Source organism: Mixophyes fleayi, chromosome 4 (genome assembly GCF_038048845.1).
Source record: "Mixophyes fleayi isolate aMixFle1 chromosome 4, aMixFle1.hap1, whole genome shotgun sequence".
NCBI classification, from domain to species: Eukaryota; Metazoa; Chordata; class Amphibia; order Anura; family Limnodynastidae; genus Mixophyes; species Mixophyes fleayi.
Window position 1 is genome coordinate 288,071,354 of NC_134405.1, and position 25,455 is coordinate 288,096,808.

At 36.8% G+C, this 25,455-nt stretch overlaps 1 protein-coding gene across 1 annotated transcript in view; it reads right to left on the reverse strand.

Annotated features, from left to right (window-relative positions):
- TENM2 (teneurin transmembrane protein 2) overlaps positions 1-25,455 on the reverse strand; it is a 785,744-nt gene that overhangs the window by 147,021 nt on the left and 613,268 nt on the right. Inside the window, exon 10 of the mRNA XM_075209829.1 lies at positions 2,999-3,193. Coding sequence (XP_075065930.1) covers positions 2,999-3,193 — 195 coding nt within the window. The remainder of the gene's footprint in view (positions 1-2,998; positions 3,194-25,455) is intronic.

Consider the following 25,455-nt stretch of genomic DNA (forward strand, 5'->3'; position numbering starts at 1 on the left):
TATTGATCAGCTGTATTGAACATACTTGCTTACTCTCCCGGAATGTCTGAGAGACTCCCAAATTTTGGGTAGGTCTCCCAGACCCCCCGGGAAAGCAGGTCTTTCTACTGAAGCCCGCCCACTTCCTAGTAAAGTGGGCGATATGGAGCCTCAGTGGAAAATTGTAACATTTTGGCCCTGCCCTCTGCAACAAAAAGGTACAATCACATCATCGTGGGCGGCCAAAATGGTGCAATTTGCAGCTCCTCGACCCTCTGCTCTCGCCATCTGACCTTAATTCAAATTTTGGGAAGTATGGTATTAAAGGTTGAATTTCTACTATATATGTCATCACAACATAAGCAGAGATGTATAGTGACTCTCAATTAAAGGACCCATAAACCTAAAATACCATTGCCTTATATTAACACACCTATTAATAATATTGAGAAACATATATGTACATTTTCCCATATATTCACAGAGCTTAAGATGTAAGGCATTGTATTTATAGGTTGTTGAGAACAAGTTTTCAAATATTTATAAACCATTTTAGACTGAGAGGGAGCTATGGGAGATTTATGTAAGAACCCAACACAAATGTAATATTTTTAGCACTCAACCCCGTCATCTACAACCAGCATAAGGAATGGTTTATGTCTGGATCCAACAGTATACAAGACCCTAAAGGAAACAGTCAGTTTAGCCGGGCTGGACAGCCTAGCGAACTTTCATCCGAGCTCTGGTTACAAATATTTATATTACAAAGAAGCTGATTAGACATATATTTGTGAATGGATACATTATCATACAGAGTAACGTGTATGTTAGGCTTAGCGGGGAAATATACCCTAACCGTCGTAGTTTATTTTCTATTAATACTCAGTAAACAACACTGTCTGACATTTTCTGCACAGGGAACCTGGTCTGTATACTAAATAATGAAAAGCTGCAATGTGGCAAAGCAGACCCCACGCACCTATAGCCAAGGTATCATTAAGATGGTAGAACTCTTGCTTGCTTGCTTGTTTACCTGCAATAACATTTAAATGATGCACCTGTCAGAGATTAAATCACCCCTATTTCAGTAAGTCATATAAAAACACATTTTTAACATAAGCATGTGTTGGGGTACAAACACCGTAAATCATATATGTAGTATGCATCTGTTGCTGCTTTTGCTTGAATGGGCAAATGTTCTTTAACATTGTATATTAAAATTGATTTTTCTCTGGATTGCTCAGTCCTCCCATTCAAACTTAATTTCTTATTTAACCAATGGAATGATTTTTCCTTCAAGGTACAATTTTGTTTTCCAGCACTCCATTAACACTTCTGGAGACTGATTCTCAAAAGGTCCCTTCATGATCACTCTGTTTTTTATGACATTTCTCCGGCAACAGCAGAAAACCTGAGAAGTTATCTGTGCGTTTTCCTTAACCCCTTAAATGCAGAGTAGGAGTGGGGGTCATGTAGCGGAAGAGTTCAATCATCCTCAGCACTCAAGGGGTTACAGGAAGACCAATATTTATTTCATAGTAAGAAAAAATGTAAAAGAATAAAGAACAATAAAATGCATGTCAAGTAGTATTGTGAACAATATGGGGAACCATGAATTAAATTTATGACGTTAAATGTCATTGAAAAATGACTTGTCCATGGGACTGGCAAATACAACAGTAGTAAGTTAACCTAATTTGTCAATTTCACTTACGTCCCTGCCACAACACAGTGCAAAATCTGACAAATGTTCCATTTCATTTTCCTTTGCAAATTTGTTAATAGAGCAACTGTGTTTATGCGGCAGAAAATATGGATCATATTGATTTCTATGCCACTTCCATTTCAGGTGAATTGTTTGGACGACGTAGCTATGATGAATATCCCGACTAAAAAGCTTAACTTGAATAAAAAATACTGCTGACTCAGAATTCTCAATTCCATTCTGTACTTTGATAAGGGCATATGAATGACACTGCATCATTATTTTTGGAGAAGTAATCAATATGATAAACTGCATCATTTTATAGTAATGTGTAAAATTGTGTTGTGCTTGTTTAGCCGAACACTAAAATGGTTGTCAAAATTAGACGTGAAAGGTGAACTAAACATTGATTTAACCTTTTATTTTATTTAAAATCAAGATTATGTGTGCAGGATGCAGGGTAATATTTGAAATAGTGGTTTTCCTTTACAATGTCGTGGCACAGAATCGGTGGCCTCGATCCAAGCTTTCACTTAATAGAGCATACTTCATAAGAAACCATTCGTCATTCTATACTATAATCATTTGGAGTAGCTTTGGCAGGAGGTTCCTAGTGCATTTCAAATTACTGATGTCTGCATGCGTGGTTTTCAAGCATTCATCGGCATATGATGTATTCCAATGCTCCTCTAAACATAAGGTACTTTCGCTATTTACCATATGCCTTTCAGTCTTCAAATCTCAAAGTATATTCTGTTTGTGAAGTGTATCCATTAGAGTTTGATGAGTTCCAGTTTGGTCATATTCAATAATGTTTTGCAAATTACATGTTTACAACAAAAAAATATTTTGTGGTTCTAATGAAAGATGTCCCATAAAAACAATTTCAGAAAGATACATCTATCTAGGCTGGCTTTAGAAAGATAAACACGCACATGGGCACAAACACACAACATACAAGACACACAGTAATAACTGTTTACTGTCCTGTGATCATCCTTTGAGCCATGTATCTCAAGGTGGTCATTGGGCATGACCCATAGAGTTATTGCACAATTGGGAGTCAATCTGTATTTTAGGAGACACAACTGTACAGGCTATGATTACATTGGGTCCAGCCACTTGGTGAAGTTAGTCTTTTCCTTTTTTCCTTTTGCACACACTTTTCACTCACATCCCAAAATCACTTGGCAGGTTATCATGTTTGTGTTCCTTATTAACAAAAAACAAGGCAACAAGGATCATTCACAGTGAACAGCATGGCAAGATCTCAGTAGTTCTAATATATATATATATATTTTAAATATTCTGTACCTTCTTCACAGTTGTCTCCTTTAAACCCTGCAGAACATACACAGTTTCCTTCCATGCAAGAGCCATGTCCACCACACGTAGGGTCTATGCATTGGCTGCTGGGTACATCACACTCTGCTCCTTTCCAGCCACTGTAACATATGCAGGTGCCTTTTGAGTACTGTCCATTGCCACTACATAAGACTGGGCAAGCAGCTGAGAGAGAGAGAGAGAGAGAGAGAGAGTAAATATTAATGCTTACATGTACACATAGTGTTTGCAATAAGTAATCAACCAATAGACTTGTGGTTTCAGGCTATGTATTGATTAGTCTCATTGCGCGGTGACCTCTTTAAAAATATATTTAATTTGTGAAATAGAAAATCCAATAACGTTTGATTTTGGCAACTGTACCAAGGCTATGTATTAGACAGATGCTGTGAAGCTGTTTGCACGACAAACATGCACATATACAGTTTCTGCCATAGTTTATACACTGCATAGAAATATACCTCCAAACCAGAATGATCTTAAGAAAAAAGCCTCACAACTGATAGCAGAAGAACAACAACATCGCTTGACTGCACAGTACGGTCTGATTATAAGCATCATTAAATTAATACTCTACGGCGGTGAGCTAATGTTAAAATTGCTAAATACAAAAATATAATACCAAGGTACTTGCAATGGGCCCTTTTTTTCAGCCCCAGAAATATATTTTCACACTCCAAATCCCAAATCCAACCAACCAAGAACCAATAGAGCACCTTAACTGTGACTATTTTTAACAAGACCCTCTCACATGATTTATCCAATCCACACCCATATCTGCCCAGTCTTGACAACATACTTTTAGACCCCACCCTTTTCTGACTGTTGGGAGGTGTTCTAGAGGTCTGGGGAACCACCGTAGTACAACTTCTGGCTGGCAGATGGTGGCAAAGAGATCTGCCTTTGCTTTGGTTTTTCCACTGATCCCTTACTAATAAAGTCAGGGCCGTCTTTCCGACTGGGCACGATGGGCAGGTTCCCGGGGGCCCAGGGGGAAAGGGGGACCCAAGGCAGGACTCAATGAAAAGAAATAAATCCTACAAAAAAAAAAAAATCTTACCTTTTGCGGTCACCTGATCATTCAGATCAAGTGGTCAGGTGGCGATCCGGCCCACTCCCTGCTCCCCTCTTCCGTGCTGTGCTCGCAGTGAATGTCAGGCGTGATAACATCACGCCCGACATTCCCTGCGAGCACAGCATGGAGGAGCACAGAACGGAGACTCAGCGAGGACCCAGAAAAAGGAAGAGAAGGGGATCAGAGGCAATTCAAAGGTAAGTTAAGGGGGCCCATATATATATATATATATATATATATATATATATATCCACACAGACGGGACCCCGGTGCACTGCTTTGCCTGGGGGCCTAGAATGTCATTAAGATGGCCCTGAATAAACTTCATTCGCCAGAACTTCCTTAAAGGCTAATTTCATCCCACCCTTGCTGTCATGGTTTCTTGTCACGATACTGACAACTGGCACAAGCTCAGTCTAAATCTGCCCTGTGTCTGCTTCTAACAAAAGTACGGTTTAAACCTTCCCTTCTCCTAATTACACAGGGACAAGGAGCGTTGCAGCACTGGTAATCATTAGTCCACCTGAACCGTAGAGCCGTAGAGGTTCCTGGACGGTCCAGGAAAAAGTGAGGTCCAGGCTGGACCTCACTTTTTAGCTACTTGGGAGAAGACGAGATGTATGCTGGGTGTTAGATTTTGGTTTGTTTGCCTTTAACCTTTTTTGACCAATGATTCAGTACTAAATAATGTATTCCCTTTTAGTTCAATGCTAAAAAATAAATGTTGTTAATATAAATGATGATTAGATATTTGGATGCATATACATAAAAATGAACATCTGAAGAATAATTTTAGCGCACAATATTTTTATATACTCTAAAAGGCATGACAATCCACGTTAGGAAAACCTGTCATATAATACCGTGCCAAAGTGATGATCACTGCTAGGAAATTTTAGAAAATGAGACTCTGAATAAAACATTTGGGGTTTTAAATTTTGATGTCTTATGGTTTTATTAATAGATAATTACTATAATACATGTCAGCTCAAAAACAGGTTGTTTACATTGTTTTCAATGGCTCAATGCATTTATTACTAATTACCCCATCCATAATAAACACTTGTAAATTAATGTAGCCAAAGTACAATGGGGTTTTGTCATGTCTGAACTGTATAGGAGGAACAGACCTGCAGCTTAATGTTGGGAGAGACCACATTCTGATTACAGAAATGGATAGTGTGGCTGTAACACATAAAGTCATTCTATGCAAATAAATACAGAAATAAAAATAAATACTAAAATCACCCACCATGATAATGAACACTACAGGGGCTGGATAATAAAATGGTTAAAGCAATATAATATAGAGGAATCGTCATTTGGCATTTTATTTAGCTTTTTAGCAGCAAATAATCTGATTCTATAAATGTTTATGTCTGTGTACTTTATTTGAAAAACACACCCTGCACTGTACACCCCAACATTACAAAGCACCAATAAAGGATACACATGACTTGTTAAAAATGAGGACATTTTCTGAAATGTATAGTCGCACCCCTCAGCAGCCTCTCACAGTTGTAATATAAATCAGCTGCCAGTACACAGCAAACAGCCCTAAAACAAATCATACACAATGGGCCTGATTCATTAAGGATTTTAGGCAAAAAAAATTGTAAAATTTCTTACTTAGGTTTTCTGCACAAAGCCATGTTACAATGCCTGGGGTACAAATTAGTTTATTATTTTGCACATAAGCTAAATACTGGCAGTTATTTAATGTAGCATACAAATACTTGATAGCTTATTTGTACACTGAGATTTAGAGTTGATATTTGTGTGCTAGATTAAAAAACAGCCAGTATGTAATTTATGTGCAAAATAATAAACTAATTTACACCCCTTGCATTGCAACATGGTTTTGTCCAGAAATCTTACTCAAATTCTTGCCTAAGTTCCTTAATGAATCAGGCCCAATGTGTATATTTAGATTTATATTGAAGCCAAACATAAATTTTTAGAAGCCTATAAAAATATCCAGAGGTCAAAACACACACAAGACCAAAAGTTGAGTAATTTGGAAAGAAAAGGAGATGGAACGGGATGTTTCTGTCCTCCCTGAGCTCGCCTTTGAACATCTGCATTACGGTTTGACAAGTGTACCCCCCAAACTCCCCATCTGCCACTGTCCTCGGGAGATCGAAAAGACAAAATGTACCTCCAAAGTTGGGAGATATATATGCATATTACACATACATATTTTTACTTGATACATATGCACAGTCTTGTACTGATAATATGTGAGCTTTGCTGTTTGGTGTAGCTGCATTGGTCATAATCCACACTATTCTCCTATCCTCAGTTCTTTACTGATTTGCTAACTTTGGTCTTTCTGCATTGTATTTTCAAGATAAGATTTGCCGTAGGTTAAAACTTTCATTTGGATCAACAGGTGATTAACTTCAGATAATGATACCGTTTATGTTTCAGAGACCTAATCTGCATTGCTAAACCATTTGCATGGTTTTTGCTTGTTTGAAAGAAATTCCGCTGGATAGAAGTACAATAAATATACACAAACAATTGTCTTTTTTTTATTCTTTTTGCTTAAGCATTATAAAAAAATTGTAAAGATTTAGATCCTAAGATGATGAAAAAGCAATGGCTTAATGATCATCTTATTAATATCTCTATACTGCTAACATGGTCCAAAAAAAACCAGTCAGCAACCAAACAGCAATTAACTTTAATCGGTCTAGTACAGGCTTGGACTGGCTCTTAAAGTTACCATGGGATCCTCAGGTGGGCACAAAGTCTAAGGAAAGAGACTATTGAACTTTGCTATCACAAAATAGTTAACCAAATATGGACATATTGTATATGATTGCAAATGTATGGCATCAAATATATATATATATATATACGATACATAAAAAATATATGAATACCAATTGTTTTCGTCTTTATGTTATACTGCTATTGAGGCCATTATATAATTTTTTTCTAATGTTTGGCAGTTTGCATGATAAGATTCTGCCGTCTGAAATAGAGCAATTGTTCCTCTGTGGATGATGGGAGCATTATAGATAAATCATAGGGCAGATTAAGTGACAAAACACCAAACACAATGACATATTAGCATAGAAGGAGCTAACAAGGGGTGGTGAATATTTGAAGACATTTTCAATTTTGCATCTGGATACAGAGCATTTTCATTTCACAAAAGGTCCAGATTGAATAAAAAACGTGTGAACCTATATATACATTTATAAACTGTATATAAATGTATATATATATATATATATATATATATATATATATATATATTTATAAACAGGTACAGTACAAATCTGCAAAAACATATCAAAGAATAAATTTCCAACTGCCAAAGTTCCTAAACCCAAGAGTGTCTAAATATTGTTTCTCCATACTCTCCGTAGGCCCCCACTAAGTACAGAGCCGAATTAAGGGGAGAGGGGTGCAGGGGGCACTTGCCCCACTTCTCTCATGAGGCCCACCCCACCAAAAAGGCTAATAAGCACCCAGGCTGTTCACTGCTTGTGCGGTTGCATAGTTTGGCCTGGCACAGAAATGACATGGGTGTGTAATTTTTGTGCTACAGCAGGAAGTCCTTTTGTGTCACAATGGCTCCTGTACCGTGTGGGTGGACACATTGCACTGAAGAAGCTGTGGGATGCTACAAACCAGATAGTTGGGAGGAACCTAAGCAGTTATAAGAAGTGCATGATTTCAGTTGTTGGAGCAGAATATTTATGTATGTACCTGTTTATCCCTACTCAGATCCCTATTGTATGTATGCATACCTCATGTATGCTTTCTAAACTACAATAAAGCAATAGAATACATACTAAATTTATTAGAATAAATAGTGGCCCTACAATTCACACATTTTTTAACAAATAGTAAAATATATCAGCAAAATTCTTCAACTGACTTTACTTCTGGTGGTTATTCTTGTGTGGTCAGTAGGGCACTAATTGTCTACTCTGTACTAGTCTCTAGCAACAAAAATATAATACTACAGTCTCCTGTTTCTAACGCCCTCGTGTATACACTTGTGAGGTATTTTTCTTCAATGTTATTCTTGCACCATGGGTTTACTGGTACCATTAAAAATATATAACTGAGGTAATGTGCAGATTCAGCACTTGCATATGGTGCACAGCTGCACAAATGTACATGGAGAAGAGCATAGGACAAGGGCCAATACGGCGGCGTCTTCAGTGGTGCCTAATGTTATTTCTTCTGATCTGAGGAGCTGGGAAAATTGGGGTCGCTGATAATTAAATGCTAGGTAGGTGCACTTACACCTTTCATTTTTGTACCACATGCAAAGACTAGATTTTGTTTTGCGGGCCAAGATAACTAAATGAGATTCAAGGGGTGAAGTGGACACATATACTCTCTTCCCTACTTTGTCTGCAGATGCTAAGCACCCCTCTAATTACTTGATTTAAAATGTTCTCATAGGTAGTGAAACCAGGCCTTGGCCATACAGACAAGCAGAAGGGATCCAATTCCGACGAAACGATTCGCACCACCCCAGCCCTGGCCCCCCGCTGTGCATGGCTCTCAGAAATTCATAAGTATGATACAATCCATGTTCATAATGTAAAAATTAAATATGAAATATTCACATTCAATAAACATAAAATTGTATATCATACAGAAAAAGAAAAGACGCTATAGTTGGCCAGTTTGTTTTAAAAAAAAAAGGCACAATTCAATATAATATTATACTGCCTCTGGCAATTAGGGACAGTTGGCAGCTACACATTAGATATAAGGACCCCCATGATTTGAATGTGACATTTTTTTATTAATAGTCTCATTAAGGATCCATTGCTGGTCATTTTCATATAGGAAGCATTATATTATGGCATAATGCAGTTTCAGTCTTGCCATGACTTGCAGCTACAAACTTATTAAAAGGTATTATATTTGAGTATTTCTTCCCTCAGCCTGTCAGAGACATCGAAACATGGATTCTATGGCTCTTATCTGATCAATAAGGTGTAAATCGTCTCCATTTATTATAAAAGTGAGATTTCTTTAAAAAGTGCCTGCGGGAAAATTTTACCAAGGTTTCAGCAAAATGTTGAACATAAAAAAAGGTTCAGTGCATTTGGCTCCACACAGTGATGATGCTAATAATAATTTGGATGTCATAACCCATTAGAGCAAGGGCTACATAAGTGATATGTTAGAGGATTGTGGCAGATGCCACCGTATAGCATTATTGCTTTAGACCATATGGTAACACCTCTGTCATTCACACCTGTTGCACTAGTGCCTGGATCTTGGTCAGTGAAAGCCTATCACATGACTCACTGGAGAAACACAATCTGAGTGTACATTATACTGCTACTATAAGTGTCTACTTTCTGGGAGATACCAGAAGGAAGGTCTTAGAGACAAGTAGGGGAGAAGAGGCGTGAGGACATGATTGGTGCCATCACAGCCCTGCCACACTCTACATAAATGTGCAATTGACTGGGAATCACGTCTTTATGGCATTATCTGAATATGATATTTATTAACATAGAAAGGGTACAAAGTTTTGAAATCTGTATTTCATACATATTTATGCATGTACCACTTCTCTGAATTACCCTGTCTTTTTTAGAATAGATGTAAGTGACAAAAATTTGTACAAGGAACTTGTATAACACATTTCTTGCTCTCAGCTTGGATATTTGTGATTGTTTGTTTTTGCTCTCAATTGGACAAATATATATTTAGTTATTTTGCACAGGGGCTCAGTTTGCTGCCATTTCTCTTTGATAAAATAGTACAGTTATGAACCTTTACCATTGGTTTATATTTGTTTAACACAGCAAATGTTTCAAGGGCAATTTAGCAAGTGGCCCAAGGAATAATTCTATTTTCTAAGAGTTGTTTGTTATTGTAGTTTACAATGTGCAATGCCTGAAAGAAAAATGTTATTTTGTCACATTTGGAGATGTTTTAGTGACTAAACATTACACAGATCTACTGCATTGGTTCAAAGGAGACTGCTAGAGACCAAGGGGAAAAAACACTGATGGAACAAAATCTGTGAAAGCATTATTTTTTGGCATTCTATGTAAGACAGTAAAAGTAGTGCACATGCACTGCCCTACTCAGCAATTTACATGGTAAAATGGTTCAGGGACGAAGAAGTTTGATCAACACAGAGGATGAAACGCATTGGGTACGAAAGACAGACTGCAGGACATCAACAAGGTCTGAGAATCGTCTGGCATCCAGCAGATATCTCTCTGACCTGGGGGTAAATGTATCAAGCTGAGAGTTTTCCAGTGGGTTTGAAAAACCAATCAGATTCTAGCTGTTATTTATTTTGTACATTCTACAAAATGATAGCTAGAATCTGATTGGTTGTTATAGGCAACATCTCCACTTTTCAAACCCGCCGGATAACTCTCAGCTTGATACATTTACCCCCTGGAGTGGAACCCATCGGCAACCATATGTTCCAGTCAAAATCAGAAGTTTGGGTTTTAGAATGCAAATTGCATTCCAAATATAAAAAAAACAGCAGAAATTCTTTTGGAGGAAAAAGGACCTTGAACACAGAAAATCAGAAAAATCGACCCTTTACCAAACTACTCTAATCATAGCAATTTGTGCACTTCCACTCTAAACCAATACATACATCACGAGCAACACTAGCAACGCCACACACAACACACAGAAAATATAGACACTGCACCACACCTACCACTCTATCACCCACTGTCTACAAACATCAACTATATTCATTCACATAACATTAGAGACAAACACCACACTTTAACATAAGAGATATAGACATTGTAAGAGCTATAACAACCCACATAGCAACATAAAACTAGTTATTAACATCTCAGAGCTATAAACATTTTCAATGCTGACAAAAGAACTATTGGCCAAACCGCAAAAGAGCTATAAGCCACTCCGATTTATTTATTACTTTTAATTTATTTTATAATTTTTATTTAATTATATCTTTATTTCTTCTACTTTATTTACTTTCTTTTACTTCTTTTTCCTTTATTTTAACCCCACTTTCTGTCAGTCATTCCCCTTAACCTCCTACAGAGACTACCGCCCTGCCTAAACAACATGCTCCACGCAATGGTAAGCTAATGAATCCTTTCTTTCCCTGCCTCATTTGTCCTTACCGAAATCTAAAGACACTAACTAAGCACAGTCACTAACAACTGCGGCATGGAAATTCCCAAACAAATAATCTACATCCCATAATGTACATTCAACTCAGCCTCTCTCTATATACAGTATGCATGCACACATTATTATATAACTGGGAAAAGATTCAGAAACTAACATTTTGTGAAAACTAATATTTGGAAGTGATTCCTACTAGATTTATGGGTATGTAACAGTGCATCATAACTGCCAACGACCAGCATATAATCCTGAAATAATATAATATAATAATAATATAATAATTTATAATATACAGCCCAAATGAGCAGCACATTATACGCAGCCAGTGTCCAACACATTATACCACACTGTGCGCAATTGTGTACCTCCGCAATTGTGTATGCCCTAACATATTTAATAGCCAATCCTATTGGATTACTTCATTCCACTCACTTTGAGGCTTCTGCTGGAAATCATTTCAATCAGTTTCAATCATTTAGTGCTCCCAGAGAAAACGTTACATGTTTCTCTGGGTGTTACTGCAGCCAGAACCGATCCCACTCTTGGAAGAATCCTGGACTCTCCAGTGATACCAAAGTGTCTGCAGTAGCATTATAACGCTGTATAATGCTAAACGCTGCTCCAGGGAGCATGGAAGGATTATCATTGGTGTAGTGGCAGATTTTGACAACGAGAAGCTGAAAAATATAGACATGGGGATAGTGAAAGGTTTGGCTGTCAAATAGTTGACCAATGACCCCACTTTTACAGTATGTGAAGATACTGATGTTAATTATTTGTGTTGATGACACTGGCAAATTAGGCAATGCCAGCTTTTATGGTGGCAAAGTGGCATTGCTCTTATAACATAGAAAAGTTAGCTTTTATATTTGGTTTCAACACTAGATTTAATTTGCAGTGGCAATCATTGTCATTTGTAGTACCTATGCTTTCAGATGGTGAGGAGTGTGTGGTGGAGGCTGTGTTTGGTGCTGGGTGGGAATAGGTGGTAACGGTACCCCATAAAGGAGCTGTTCAATATTAGGAGTACCCTTAATCTAGCTCTACCAGGGAGTGCTAAATGCCAGGAACTGGATCTAGTCATCCAGGAAGATTTGTTTCCAATAGGGGGATGAGGAAACACTGCGGATGAATGGTTGTGGTGTGTACAGAAGAGTCTTCAATGCAGGATAGAGTGACTGACCAAGTAGGGCAGTGCTGAACCTCAAAGTAAATGAAAGAGGACAGGAAGGACGAGGAAGGGTTAAGGGCTTGCAAGCAGTATATTATATGCATTATTTTTGTCTGCAAGATTATAAAATTCAATTCCGTAATCTCCAAACAAATTTACAAAGGGACAATTTCCCAATTTCCAGCGCTCCCTATCGTCCTATTCTGATGCGAGTAAGAGATTCATCCAAGAATTTCAGAGGACAAAAAACTCATCAGGTGTGTCAAATCCCTGACATTCAGAAACCATGAGGGGAAAGCCACACATGCTGACTTAAGCACTAAAGTATGGATGCTTTAATTAATCCGGGGTGAATTTAATTGCTTCAGTTAAGTGGAAATCGGGTTAAAAATGATGCAGTGCATGCTGAGGTGTGTTAAAAACATGACATATGAGTTGAAGAAATCGATAAATTAAAAGTGCACAGATGTTTTAATTAAACCCAAGGAAGTTAAACAAGATCGCTTGAGACTTTTAAGCCTATGATTAATTTAATTAATTTAAAATACCTGTAGTGAAAGAATGCCCGTGTTTTGAGAGTTATAAAAGTTTTTTTTTTAATGAAGATAAGTATATAAGCTCTTTGACAAATACCAAAATGGATTTTTAAAATGTAATTAAGAATTAACGAGTATGCAAATATGCAAAAGGTTTCACAAAAATGAATTCAAAAGTCTTAGCAGAGACAGTTTTTTCTTTTTAATCTTTGGGTCACTTGCCTGTTCCCTATATGTGTCTGATGATCAGTTTCTAACCAATGAGAGGGCAAGAAAAAATACAACAGGTGTTTGGCATATATATATATATATATATATATATATATATATATATATATATATCTGTTCATTATGAATTGGCAAATCTCTATGCTTATCAGATGACACGTCTCTGATGAAACACACTGGCAAAACACACTGGCAAAACACACTGGACGTTTGGTCACGTAACCGGGTCAATGTAACTTGCAACCAGGAAGCTCTGATTCTTTCAGGTAAGCCCTCTTTCCTTCTATTCATGTACATGGAATTGGTTTTATACTCATTTATATTAACAACCTTACCGCACCATGAATGGTACTCACCGTTTACTTCTATTGTGCCAAGAGACTTCAACATCACCAATGGCCACAGACAACTTGCATGTTACATATGACACATGACACAAGGCTTGTCAACGTCACAATAAGGCATAACTATTTCACAATCGAAGGCGTGACCACAATCCTGGGAACTTCTTTAGCTCATCTGAAGCACTTTTCTGTCCCTAACACCCCCCATTCCCCTAAAATCTCACATTTCGTGCCGTGCGCAGCACTGATTGGTGAGTGCAGTACCCTTTACACTTCCAACCATCGGCAAGACAGGACACACCTCTCAAATCGGGACTAAATCAGGATAGTTGGGAGGTATGTATATGTAAGTATACATGTCAAAAATACAACCTATATATATATATATATATATATATATATATATATGTTCTCCCATGTTTGCATTGGTTTCCTCTTGGTGCTCAGGATACATCCTTGAGTCCAAAAATATACCCGTAGAATAATTGGAGGTTGACAAAAATGGACCCCTGTGTGGTAGTGAATGTAGAATTTGAGCTCCAATTGTACAGGGACTGATATGAATAATTACATAATCTCTGTACAGCACTGTGTAATATGATTTACACTAAATCAACGAATAAATAAATATATATATATATATATATATATATATATATATATATATATATATATTTATGTGTGCACATATATATTTATTTTTTTATTATTTATACACTTTTGTTTCTATTTTTTGTCAACCCTTTACTTATAAAGAAGCACCAGCAACAACATTTCACCATAAACTGTACAATTTTGTAACAATGTATAGATAAAGAGAACAATTCAGTAGACTACGAGATTGTTTTCCTTTGCATTTTGACAATCTATCCATTTCTATAAAGAATCAGGTGAAAGATAACCATTTTCTTTTAAAGTGATTCTTTGCATTGCTCATTTCATTTTCAGTGCTTACTGTTTTTGCTATTTTCTGTTGAAAAATAAGTCCGCTTTCTTTGCAAAAGACTGCAAAAACCTTGGCTTGTTTACCAATTAACAGCCTATATTTTTATGCTTCCCATCATGTAAGATTTTATTATGAGGGAAAATTGTACCAAACTCAATAGGGAATGAAAACGGTAAAATCATACGGAATCAAGCACCCACCAAGCTACTGTTGTGAGAAAAAGCCAGCTCTCAGCATCCCTGTTTGCTCTTAAACCCTCAAGACTTTAGGTACACACAGCTGCAATTTGCTTCAAACTTCTGCAAAAAAAATAACAGAACATACCAAACTATTTTGCCCAGGACAAATTCTAAATTAAATAGAGAAAACATTTTTCTTTCTTACTTTACCAGTGAAACTTGGACAACTTCACCATTAGAGAATAGGAAATAAACCGAAAAAAAGTTGAACTTGGTGGATTTGTGTATAACTTAAAGTGATTATGTTTTTACATCATATGCACCCAGGGAAAAAACACCAAGTGTATGACTTAATAGGTCTAAAGTATTCATCTACAAAATATATTTTCTGGCTTTAATCTTTCTTGTGAACCTTAACACTATTTTCTAAGAGTAATTGTACACTGTGTGAGGTCATTTTTAATGGGATCTGGCCCCTAAGCATGCTTCTTATAGAATATGTGGAACTAAGCCTGTTGAAGTTAAATGATGCTTTTTAGTAAAGCCACACCATAGAGCTAGAGCCAGCCTGATTTAAAACATTAATCAGGCCAAGACAAGGATCACAGTACTAAACGGTCACCAAATTCTAAATGGATTTTTATGTCTTTAATATATATCTATTTATAAGATACATAACATTTTATAAATGGGATACATCGTTCTGTTATGTGTTTGATTGTACTTTGCCCACTATGTATTTACAACCCCCCTCCACACAAAAAATTAAGTTCATTTGCAACCCACATTTGCTTAGGCGAAATCATTTACTACTGCGCGTTCTCTGTGTCCTAATAGAGAATGAGGTATAGAAAAAGCCATCTTAAAAAAGATTACAAAACTTTACATGGGGTCTCTATATTAACTGAGGGAGCCAATAATCAATTGATGAAGATCATTGGAGGAAATTTTAATTTAAAACGGGAGGTGGTTGAGGAGAAATAGGGTTATTTCTTAAATGTGAACACCATTAAAGGCGGGCCTAGTTGGGGAACAGTGCCCTAATTAATAAGTGAGTATTATTGTTTTAATATTGAGGCTGGTTGGGGGAAATAATTATATTATTTAATGAATGATTATTATTAATTTAATGTCAGGACTGATTGGAGGAGGGAGGTTGAGTGTGTTCTCTCACTCTAACGTCAGCTTTCCAGGAGGTGAATAGTAGTCCAAACAGGGCCCCTATATTCCAGAATCCAGACAAGCAACAACTGGGCTTTAAACACCAGCAGCAGGTAGGTAAATCTGAAAGGACAGGTAAGAGAGAGTAGCGCTGTCCGACAACTGTCTTAGTTCTGGTGGGACAGCCCCACTCTGACAGTACTAACTCAATGGGGAAACGATCCCTAACAGAAGAGCCACAAAGTCTTATTTTTAGATTGGTTAAGAACCAACAGTACCCTCACACCAAAGTGCATCTTTTACATTTAACATAATAAAATTATTAGATTGTATTGTAAATTTCTCAAAAACAGCTAAATCAGCCATTTAATTTATGTTTTTTAAAATGCCGTCAGTTTATTAATTGTGCAGGCACAATGCATATCACCAACTCAACATTTTGTGCTTTATAAAACAATAATTCTTAGAACAGTCAACAGTGTATCAGTCACTTTTTCCTCATAAACAATGGTCAATTCTTATAATTGCTAGTAAATAGCTTAAAGGTCAACAGCTTGGTAAAATGTACATTTTTATATGCATGCCTATTATCTTGAGCTACATGTTTCCATAATGCTGGTGTTGCCCTTTTTCAGAACCAGCACGTCAGGTTCTGGCGTTTGATTCATAGTTCACATTTACAATTTGAAGTTTCCCATCAGCCCCCATTTTCAGAAAAGAATTGTCAAGACTTTCTAGGAGGAAAACTACAACTCTGTTCACTGAAGGTCAATGCTGCCTCCTAAAATGTAATAGAATTTTACTCTTCTAATGAATTGCCCATACCATTTTTTCCTTTTATTATGTAATGACATTGATTCATGATTAAAACACTGCTATAATTTATATAATGACATCAATCACCTAAAGCAATGTGCTGTCATATCTTCGTCTGCAGTTATTGTGTGTCTCAAACGTTTAGACAAGATAGATGCATTTGATCTATTGCCCACATTATTTTACTATTTACAAACATGAATAAAATGTATGCTTCCTACTCTTGTCGTTTTTACTAAGCTTTTTACTTTTTAAACCTTTACATAATGATTTAGAGGTTTCTGCTTTTTACTACTTATATTGTGGTTTATTTCTTTATCTTTTTTATAAGTTGGTGCAGGTAAATACTTGTATAAAAAGAGCCAAGGGTACACAACCTTCACCTTCATAGTGCATTATGTAATACATTATGTAATACAAAATGAATATTAATTGTTTCTCCAATTCTTACAGAAACTTTTTTTGCATTATCATAACAAGCTGGAATCCGAATAAAAATTTTTTACTCCTCAATGTTGAGGCCACAAATGATGTGTGAATGATTCAAACACTTTTTAGTCCATTACTTTGAATCCACATGGAAATTCCTAACCTCAGCTTGTCTTCAAAGAGGTTCACCTAAAAACTATTCATAGGGCTTACATTCCTCAGTCCAGACGTCGATTCAAGATTGAAGGAGAAACGGGGCTATGCCCAAAATGTAAAACACAAAGAGCAGATTTAACACATCATTTTTTGGGATTGTGGTAAAATCTTAAAAATCTGGAATAAAGTTATTAATTTCATAATAGTTTCAAAATACATGTAACTATGACTTAAAAACCACTCCTCCTCGCTAATTTGGTTGCTTGGAAAGATTCTCTACCCGCCACTAAAACGTTTCCTGCCCTAACAGCAACAGTCACTGTGGCTAAACAAGTGATTCTAAGGCAATGGACATCCCTAATCCCTCCAACCTTGGGTGCACTCCAGTCAAAGTTATTAGACAATATTTATCTAGATAGAAAACTACACTCCCTGATATCGAAAAAGGGGCAAGAAAGTTTCACAAAAAACAGGGATTGTACATCGACTCATTAGCAACTTCTATTTAACAAAATATTTTCAAACTTTTTGAACTCACTACGTGGTATCTTCTTAGGCAACTGGACTGAAGCGACATACACCTTGCCCTCCCAAATTTTGACCCCCTACAATCTATAACTGCTATAAATATAGTCTCCATTTGTTACCACCCTTAATATCGCTCCATATGTATACATGTTTTTACCTAAAGATTCCCATCCCTTCAAGCCCCCCTATTCATAGCCTCTAACTTCCAATTATACCTATTGGACTTTTCTCTTTTTCTCGGATATTCTTTATTATAACACATCATATTATTACAATTATACATCATTATACCTATTTGGATTTATATGCTCAAAGAATTTCTCAGCAAATTAACGCATTTATTGTTTATGGTATAATTATTAATATATTATTGCAGGTTTAATTTAGTAAGTTAGGATGATGCTGTCATTTGTAATGTGATTCACTGACTTATGGAACATTAATATACTCAATGCCCTTATTATTATTGCTTTCCCCTTTTAAAAACAATAAAAAAGTTTTCAAATAAGAAAAAGTATTCCTCAATGTTCAGGCCACAAATAATGTGTTTAAAGAACAAAGGTTTCATACCACAATCTTCCTGTATCAGTTTTACAGGAGCCTTGTCACATTACTTTGTACCATTACGGACCATTTAACTAACTACTATTACCGCTGCAACATGCCTCCATTTCCCTCCTCTAACCATGACGCTTGCAGCCCTGTCCTCACTAACATAATTAACCATGTGAACAGGTTATTGCCTCAGACAAGATCAACACACTCCTCTCTGCTGTCAACATTCCAACAATCTGATTGGCTAGGTTGTTAATATTTTGATGATTTGATTGGATAATAAACTGAGGAGATGGAGATGAAATACAATATGGTCTCTGATGCTAGTCAAACATTCTTTAAAAACAATTTGCCTATAGAAAACTATCTTGTATAGAAAAACTGATGCAATTGGTTAACACATAGTGCATAAACACACAAAGAGCAGTATAAGTAATATAATGAAGTGTCAGAAAATCATTGGCCAGAAAACATATATAGAGCACATGTGTGTTCTCAGTTGTGTAAGACCGATCAAATTGTCACAAACTGTTTTCACACCTTTTTTTTTAATATGTAGAATGTTTGTACTAAGATTTGTGTACAGGAATTGTAATATATGGTAAACTATATACCTGTCAAGTTTGCACTGCAGTAATGTATTTCATAAACAAAGTCTGTTTCATGCATCATTAATCATCTTTTCTAGCACCATCAGTCACAACAGCCATAATAAAAAGACAACAATCGTAAAAGGTGGTGCCTTCCTATTTTAAAATCATAAGTGCGCTACTTGATTGCATTGGATTGATATTAATAAAAACATTGCCAGTGTTTGCAATAAAGGAAAAGTAATGACACAAAAAAAGAACCAAACTTGAGAGAGGCAAAGCCCTTGAATAATGACAGCTATTATATGAGGTCAAAAGAAGCTTCTGATGAAACATAATGCAAATCGCTCCAAGGGAAAGAAAGAGGCAATTTTAGTGTGAGATATTAACCCAAACAGATTGCGTATTATAATGCATAATCAATATAACTTAGCTGCTAAGTGCTACTCTAGAATCTACAAATATCAAGTTACTTTTGCATCTATCTGCATCATTTTCCTTCCTGTATATTAATAAGAACTGTTGCATACAGTAACCATAGATTTCACAGGAAACTAAATTTTATATACAGGTGTCATGTAAAATGCACGTTGCAGATTTTTGATAGACATAAGTCTTGCTACCTTCATGGCCAAAAGGGCCATATTGGTGTTACTAGTTATATATACCACAAAGACCTCTTAGTCTGCTGTGAAATGATTTAAGCCTTAAGCAAATAGGACGTTGCTGACCTGCAGTGATAGATTGCATTTTATGTAAGCACTCAACTACTGCAATCGAACAGTGGCTGATTAATTTGGTCCTACCTAAGAAAAAGAACAAACGCTATTACCATTAAGCTATACCATGAAAATATGTATAATAAATGCCAGAATGTTGCATCTGTAAAATTTAAGATAAACAATCCACCTCACAAAGGTGGCATTGCATGCATCTGTCACCTACAAATAGTAGAGGCAGCCATGTGTATGAAGCCAATCAATTCACAATGAACATCACTGAAGCACAATGTCAACCCAAAAAATGGCTTCTGCTAAGTCAAAGTAAAAAACAAACTCACATCACCACATTAGTTTTAAAATTAACAGTATCAAAAAATGTCACTCTAAAAATTTCCTTTTTTTCATTATCATAACAATTAAAGGCATGTTTTAAACAGTAGTTTAAATAACATTTTGAAGCTAATAAGCTGTTTGTAATGTACGTTTAAGCTTAACTACTTTATATTTATGTTAAAGCAACTTTTTCCTTCTTTTCTTTGTCCTTTTTTAAAGAAGTTTTTCAAACTGGAATAAAAGGTTGAGTCTTACAGTAAATATATAGACATCTTAGCTCCGCACGTATAGAATAACTCAGTCAACAAAATGTTTCTATATAAAAAAAAAATAGTGTTTGTTTTATTCACAGTTTCTGAGACTCACTGTGAATTGACTTACTTCTTCACCCCCATTGTTTAGGTTTTCACAACCACGTAAGAAAATAATACACAATGGCCTTGATTCAAGTCCGATCGCAAATCGCACGTTGCGTTGGAGAAAAGAGGACAGAACTTGTGTGTAGATCCTGCTATATTGAAATCCAAGCAGATCTCAAGGTACCTCTCCATTTGAATGTCTGTACAGTACTTGCCATATGTAGACACACAGAACAGACAGCAGTACACGCAGAAGCGTATGTGTAATAAAAAGTCACATCAGAATGCATTAAAAACAAAAATGATCATGAAATAAAGTTACAACTGTTATCAGCATAATCATTTATATAAATATTTCAAATATTTTTTTTCATTATATAAAGATGTTTTCAAGGCATACTGTACAAAACAATGCATTTTTATATTGAATACAGATGTTCGCTGCTAGCTAGTGGCATGTATAAGTGTACTTTGCAAATCAAAGACTATGCTGTAACAGTCATCACTATCAATCAGCATTTAAAAATGCCCTGTAGTGGCTGCCAACAAACACACTTATGAGAAACCCAGGACTTGAGTTGGGACCATCTGTGTCGGAATGTCCTATGTTAGTCCGCCACTTCCCTCCCCCATTTCCACCTATCAAGTCATAGGCAGTCCTAAATGTCATTTCCGTTTGGACATAAATTGCATGCAATTGTGCTCACTGGCATAATGTCTGTTTCTGAGCATGGGCAGAGCTATTCCACACAAGATACGCTACGCAACTGGATATACGTCTGAACATGAATTAGGCCCAATCTGTGCATTTCCATGCAGAGCATTCAGACCTGCTGTTGACATTTCCTCTTTTATCTCTTCCTGTATACCGGGCCTAGTGAGTGGGACATATTATTCCTTGCTCCATAACTGTCCAGAACATGGTCCCAACGATAGGAAGGGACCTTGTGCTTTCCTGCTCAGTAATGTGATGTATGTTGAGTATTTATTTTGAGAACAATGCTTTCTTTTGTGTTTAAAACTAAAGCACTGTACTCGGCTGACTCATCATTTTACTTAAACAAAAGTATAAATGTATACACAATCACATACTAGTATTGTAGGCCTTTCTGTTATATTTGGTATGCAGGATTTTTATATTTCACAGTTGTTAAAATTCTAACATATTTCATTGTCAAAATTGGATACTGGTGTATTATAATGTATAATGCACCTCTGAGATGAGGATAACAGGAACCACTGAGGAGCTCATTGATAATATAGGCACAACAGTGCAGGCCAAGTGCCAAATTTATATAAAGCACAGATGACTCATAATAATTGCTTAACCCCGATTAAAGGTTTCTATCTTTGTGGGCACTGTAAAGCCTGTAAATATGTGCATAAAGATCATAAAACATTCTCAGATGTATCCGCAGTAAAAGTGAGAGATATCCAGTCATTCATGAACTGTAATACTACATTTGTGGTGTGTCTTCTTAAATGTAAGTGTGGGAAGAAATATGTAGGAAAAACAAAGAGAACTTTAAAAATATGAATATTTGAACATCTGCGGAATATTCGGCATAGACAGATGTACAGATGTAATGATGCAAATCTCGAAACCTTACGCTTTAAAGCAATAGAGCATGTTGGGGGAAATATAAGGGGTGGAGAGCGATTATTAAGACTAATACAAAGGCAAACTTTTGGATTTACACCATGAATACTCCCCCCCCCCCCCCGCACATCATTGAACAAGGGCTGTGATATTACACTCTTTTTATAGCTGTATAGTAGACGTTTCAACTTTAAGCCTTGTGGTTTGATATTTTTAGATAAATGACCCCGAGATTTGATCCTAATTTATCTAGTGATTTTGTTTAGGATGTGGTATTTATTACTTCTGGAACATTTTTATAGAGGGTATGTTATTTATGAGCATTTGTATCTTCATGGAGGGTTTAAGAAATGATTATACTAATAAGACCTAATTTTATCAAAACATAAAAATAGTATTAATATGTGTAACACTAATTTTTAATATGCAATATTTGTATTTGTGCACAAACTGTTAATTGTGTAATAAGTAGACATATTTCTATGTGGCCGCGAAATAATGAATGACACCTGGGGTGTACCTGTTAACGAAACCTTGTAGCCCTATAATAGGGATGGTCCCCGCAGTTAGGATACACCCCTCCTGATGAAGTATCAACAAATGAAACGCGTAGAGGTGGATGGGGATCAATGTCTCAAAGAGTTGCTCCCCACACGGTGTCTGTTCGCGGAAAATTAGGAGTCAGCTGATTTTGTGATTTTTTGTCATTTCAATAAAACCATTTTATCTTGGATAATGCACCATATAGGCGCCCCCCATTTGTTTGACATTTTAGGATTCATTTTTTTCCCCGTGGAGATGGAGCTGTGGAGGGGGAAACGAGCAGATCAGACTCTGCTGGTGAGAAATACAAGTTATCGCAGTCATGATAAACTACTTTTATTAGTGTTATACATCGTGGATAGGTATTATAGAAATTTACTGAATTGGTTGAACGCACTGTTTTTGCCTATTCACAGAGGACTCATGTTATCCTTATAGCTCACAGCAGGGGGTGCATTATTGTCTATGATAGAGCAGTATATTTTGTGACAAATAAAAATGAAAACATATTCGTTAAAAGTTTCTTGTTTGCTAGAACAATCCTCTAGAAGTGAGGGCGTAAGAAACAGACATTGAGTTAAATTGCCCTTCATAAATGTAGACCTTAGTATTTTTTAAATCTGCATGTCAGCACTTCATAACCTTGAAAAGTCACTTATAAGGGATCAAAAACTAGCATGCAAGGCATGAATTAATTGTAAAATGCTACATACTTCGTAATTGTATTAGTTTCTGTACAAGCCTCTTATGTAAGAAACAAAGGGCACTTCAAAAGCACAAACGTGATAACATTATCATCAGACTGGTAATAGCACAGTGCATGCTTCTGAAGCTTTGTGATCGATAACAAGGTTACATACACTATATATATATATATATATATATATATATATATATATATATATATATATATATATATATATAGTGTGTATCTATATATAAATGGATGATAAACTGTGCTTTTTCAGTGTTGCAGTAATTGGAGTCAGAGGCATCTTAGTGCCAAGTTACCTATATATTGATTGCCATTACTTATCTACTAGGACTACTATGACAGACATCAGAAGTAACATTGGTAGAGGTCACTGTGATGTACAGTGCAGTAGCATCAGTATTATGTATACAGAGCTGCTGATAATATAGATGCTCTATATTATTTGTTATCATTGATGTTATCATTGGTTTTGTTGTACCTAAAAGAAAAACAGTATCTGGCTAACCTTTTATTTCAGGTGTCCATGAGAGCAAAAATAGCATTAATGTTATAGTGTTTTTATTGTGATGGAGGACAGAAATCACGTGTCACCATGGTTTAATCCTTCATTGTCTTTACAAAATACCCTCTGGTGGGTTACAAGTTATTGAGTTCTCCAGTGGCAGGCACATGGCTTATAAATGTCCTCACATGTGGGCTTTAGTCTCTCAATGGTTATAACATTTGTAGAGGACAATTCAGGTTTAAAGACCATATCAGTTGTATATATAGCCCTGATTCCACTCCGCATCAGCTGCCGATGTCAGTGGTCCGAAATGCTGGGATCGGATTTCAAAGATGGACTATACCATAGCTCATACTTACCAACTTTCTGTTGGTGAAATCCGGGAGCCTGCAGAGGAGGTGGGCGTAACGGGGGGGCGGGGCTCCAAGTGGCGTCATTTTGGACCTGCCCCCATGACGTGATGACGCAAAATGCGTCATTTGACAGCGGGGGGCGGGGCCAAACGCCGCGATTCACCGGGAATCGCGGCGTTTGGGACTTAATTCTGCCCACTTCACTAGGAAGTGGGCAGAATTATCCAGATGCGGGGGATTGCCACACTCGCCCGGGAGCCCGGGAGACTCTCGCAAAATGCGGGAGTCTCCCGGATATTTCGGGAGAGTTGGCAAGTCTGCCATAGCTCACTCCTGGGAGATGTGGAAGGGAGGAATTCATTTCTATAACAGGGTACATACTGCTCTCTGTTTCATCTGCCTACAGGTTAGAAATATTTAATATGATAGTACGGCCTAGCTGAAAGCTAGAATAATTAAAAACACCTATTACTTACGGGCAGCACGGTAGCTTAGTGGTTAGCACTTCTGCCTCACAGCGCTGGGGTCATGAGCTCCTTTCCCGACCATGGCCATATGTGTGTGGAGTTTGTATGTTCTCCATGTGTTTGCGTGGGTTTCCTCCTGATGCTCCGGTTTCCTCCCACCCTCCAAAAATATACTGGTAGGTCAATTGGCTGCTAACAAATTGACCCCTAGTCTCTATGTGTGTGTGTGTATGTTAGGGGATTTAGACTGTAAGCTCCAATGGGGCAGGGACTGATGTGAGTGAGTTCTCTGTACAGTGCTGCAGAATTAATGGCGCTATATAAATAGATGATGATGATGATGATGATGATGATGAATAAACAGATGGGTATCAGGGGAGGGCTTGCAAATTTTAGCCTGGGAGGCAAGAATTGACTCAGCTGCCTATTTTAATGGAAAAAAATGCAGGTAGCACACTATGGGACCGGCCCGGGGGGCAGATGCCCCCTACCACCCAGCCCAGCCTGCCCCTGATGGGTATATACATACAGCTTTTCAGGAACCCTGGTCAAAGTGCCTTTTTCCAATTACTAATAACTTAATGTAACAGACTGAAAAAAATAAAACAGTGATAGCATTTGAAAAGTTTGGGCACCTTCCAGTTGATTAAAGAAAAAATATTTTTCAAGGCCACAAAACTTAATTCACTTGTTTGGCCTTAACTTAAATCAAGTGAGTAGAATAAACACTCTGATACATCTGACCTCTCAATAGGTTGTGCATTTTCAACAACCAGGAACTAAGCAGCTCTCTGTGGGCTTAAAAATAAAGATGATTGACTGGTACAAAGCAGGGGAATGGTTTTGAAAAGATATCTAAATGCTTTCAGCTTGGAATTTTCAGCATCAGAAATAACATTAAGAAATAGCTAAAGAAAGCCATTGAAGTCAAGACAACATCAAGAAGATCCATAAACATCACTGATGAAACTGGTCACAAACTGGA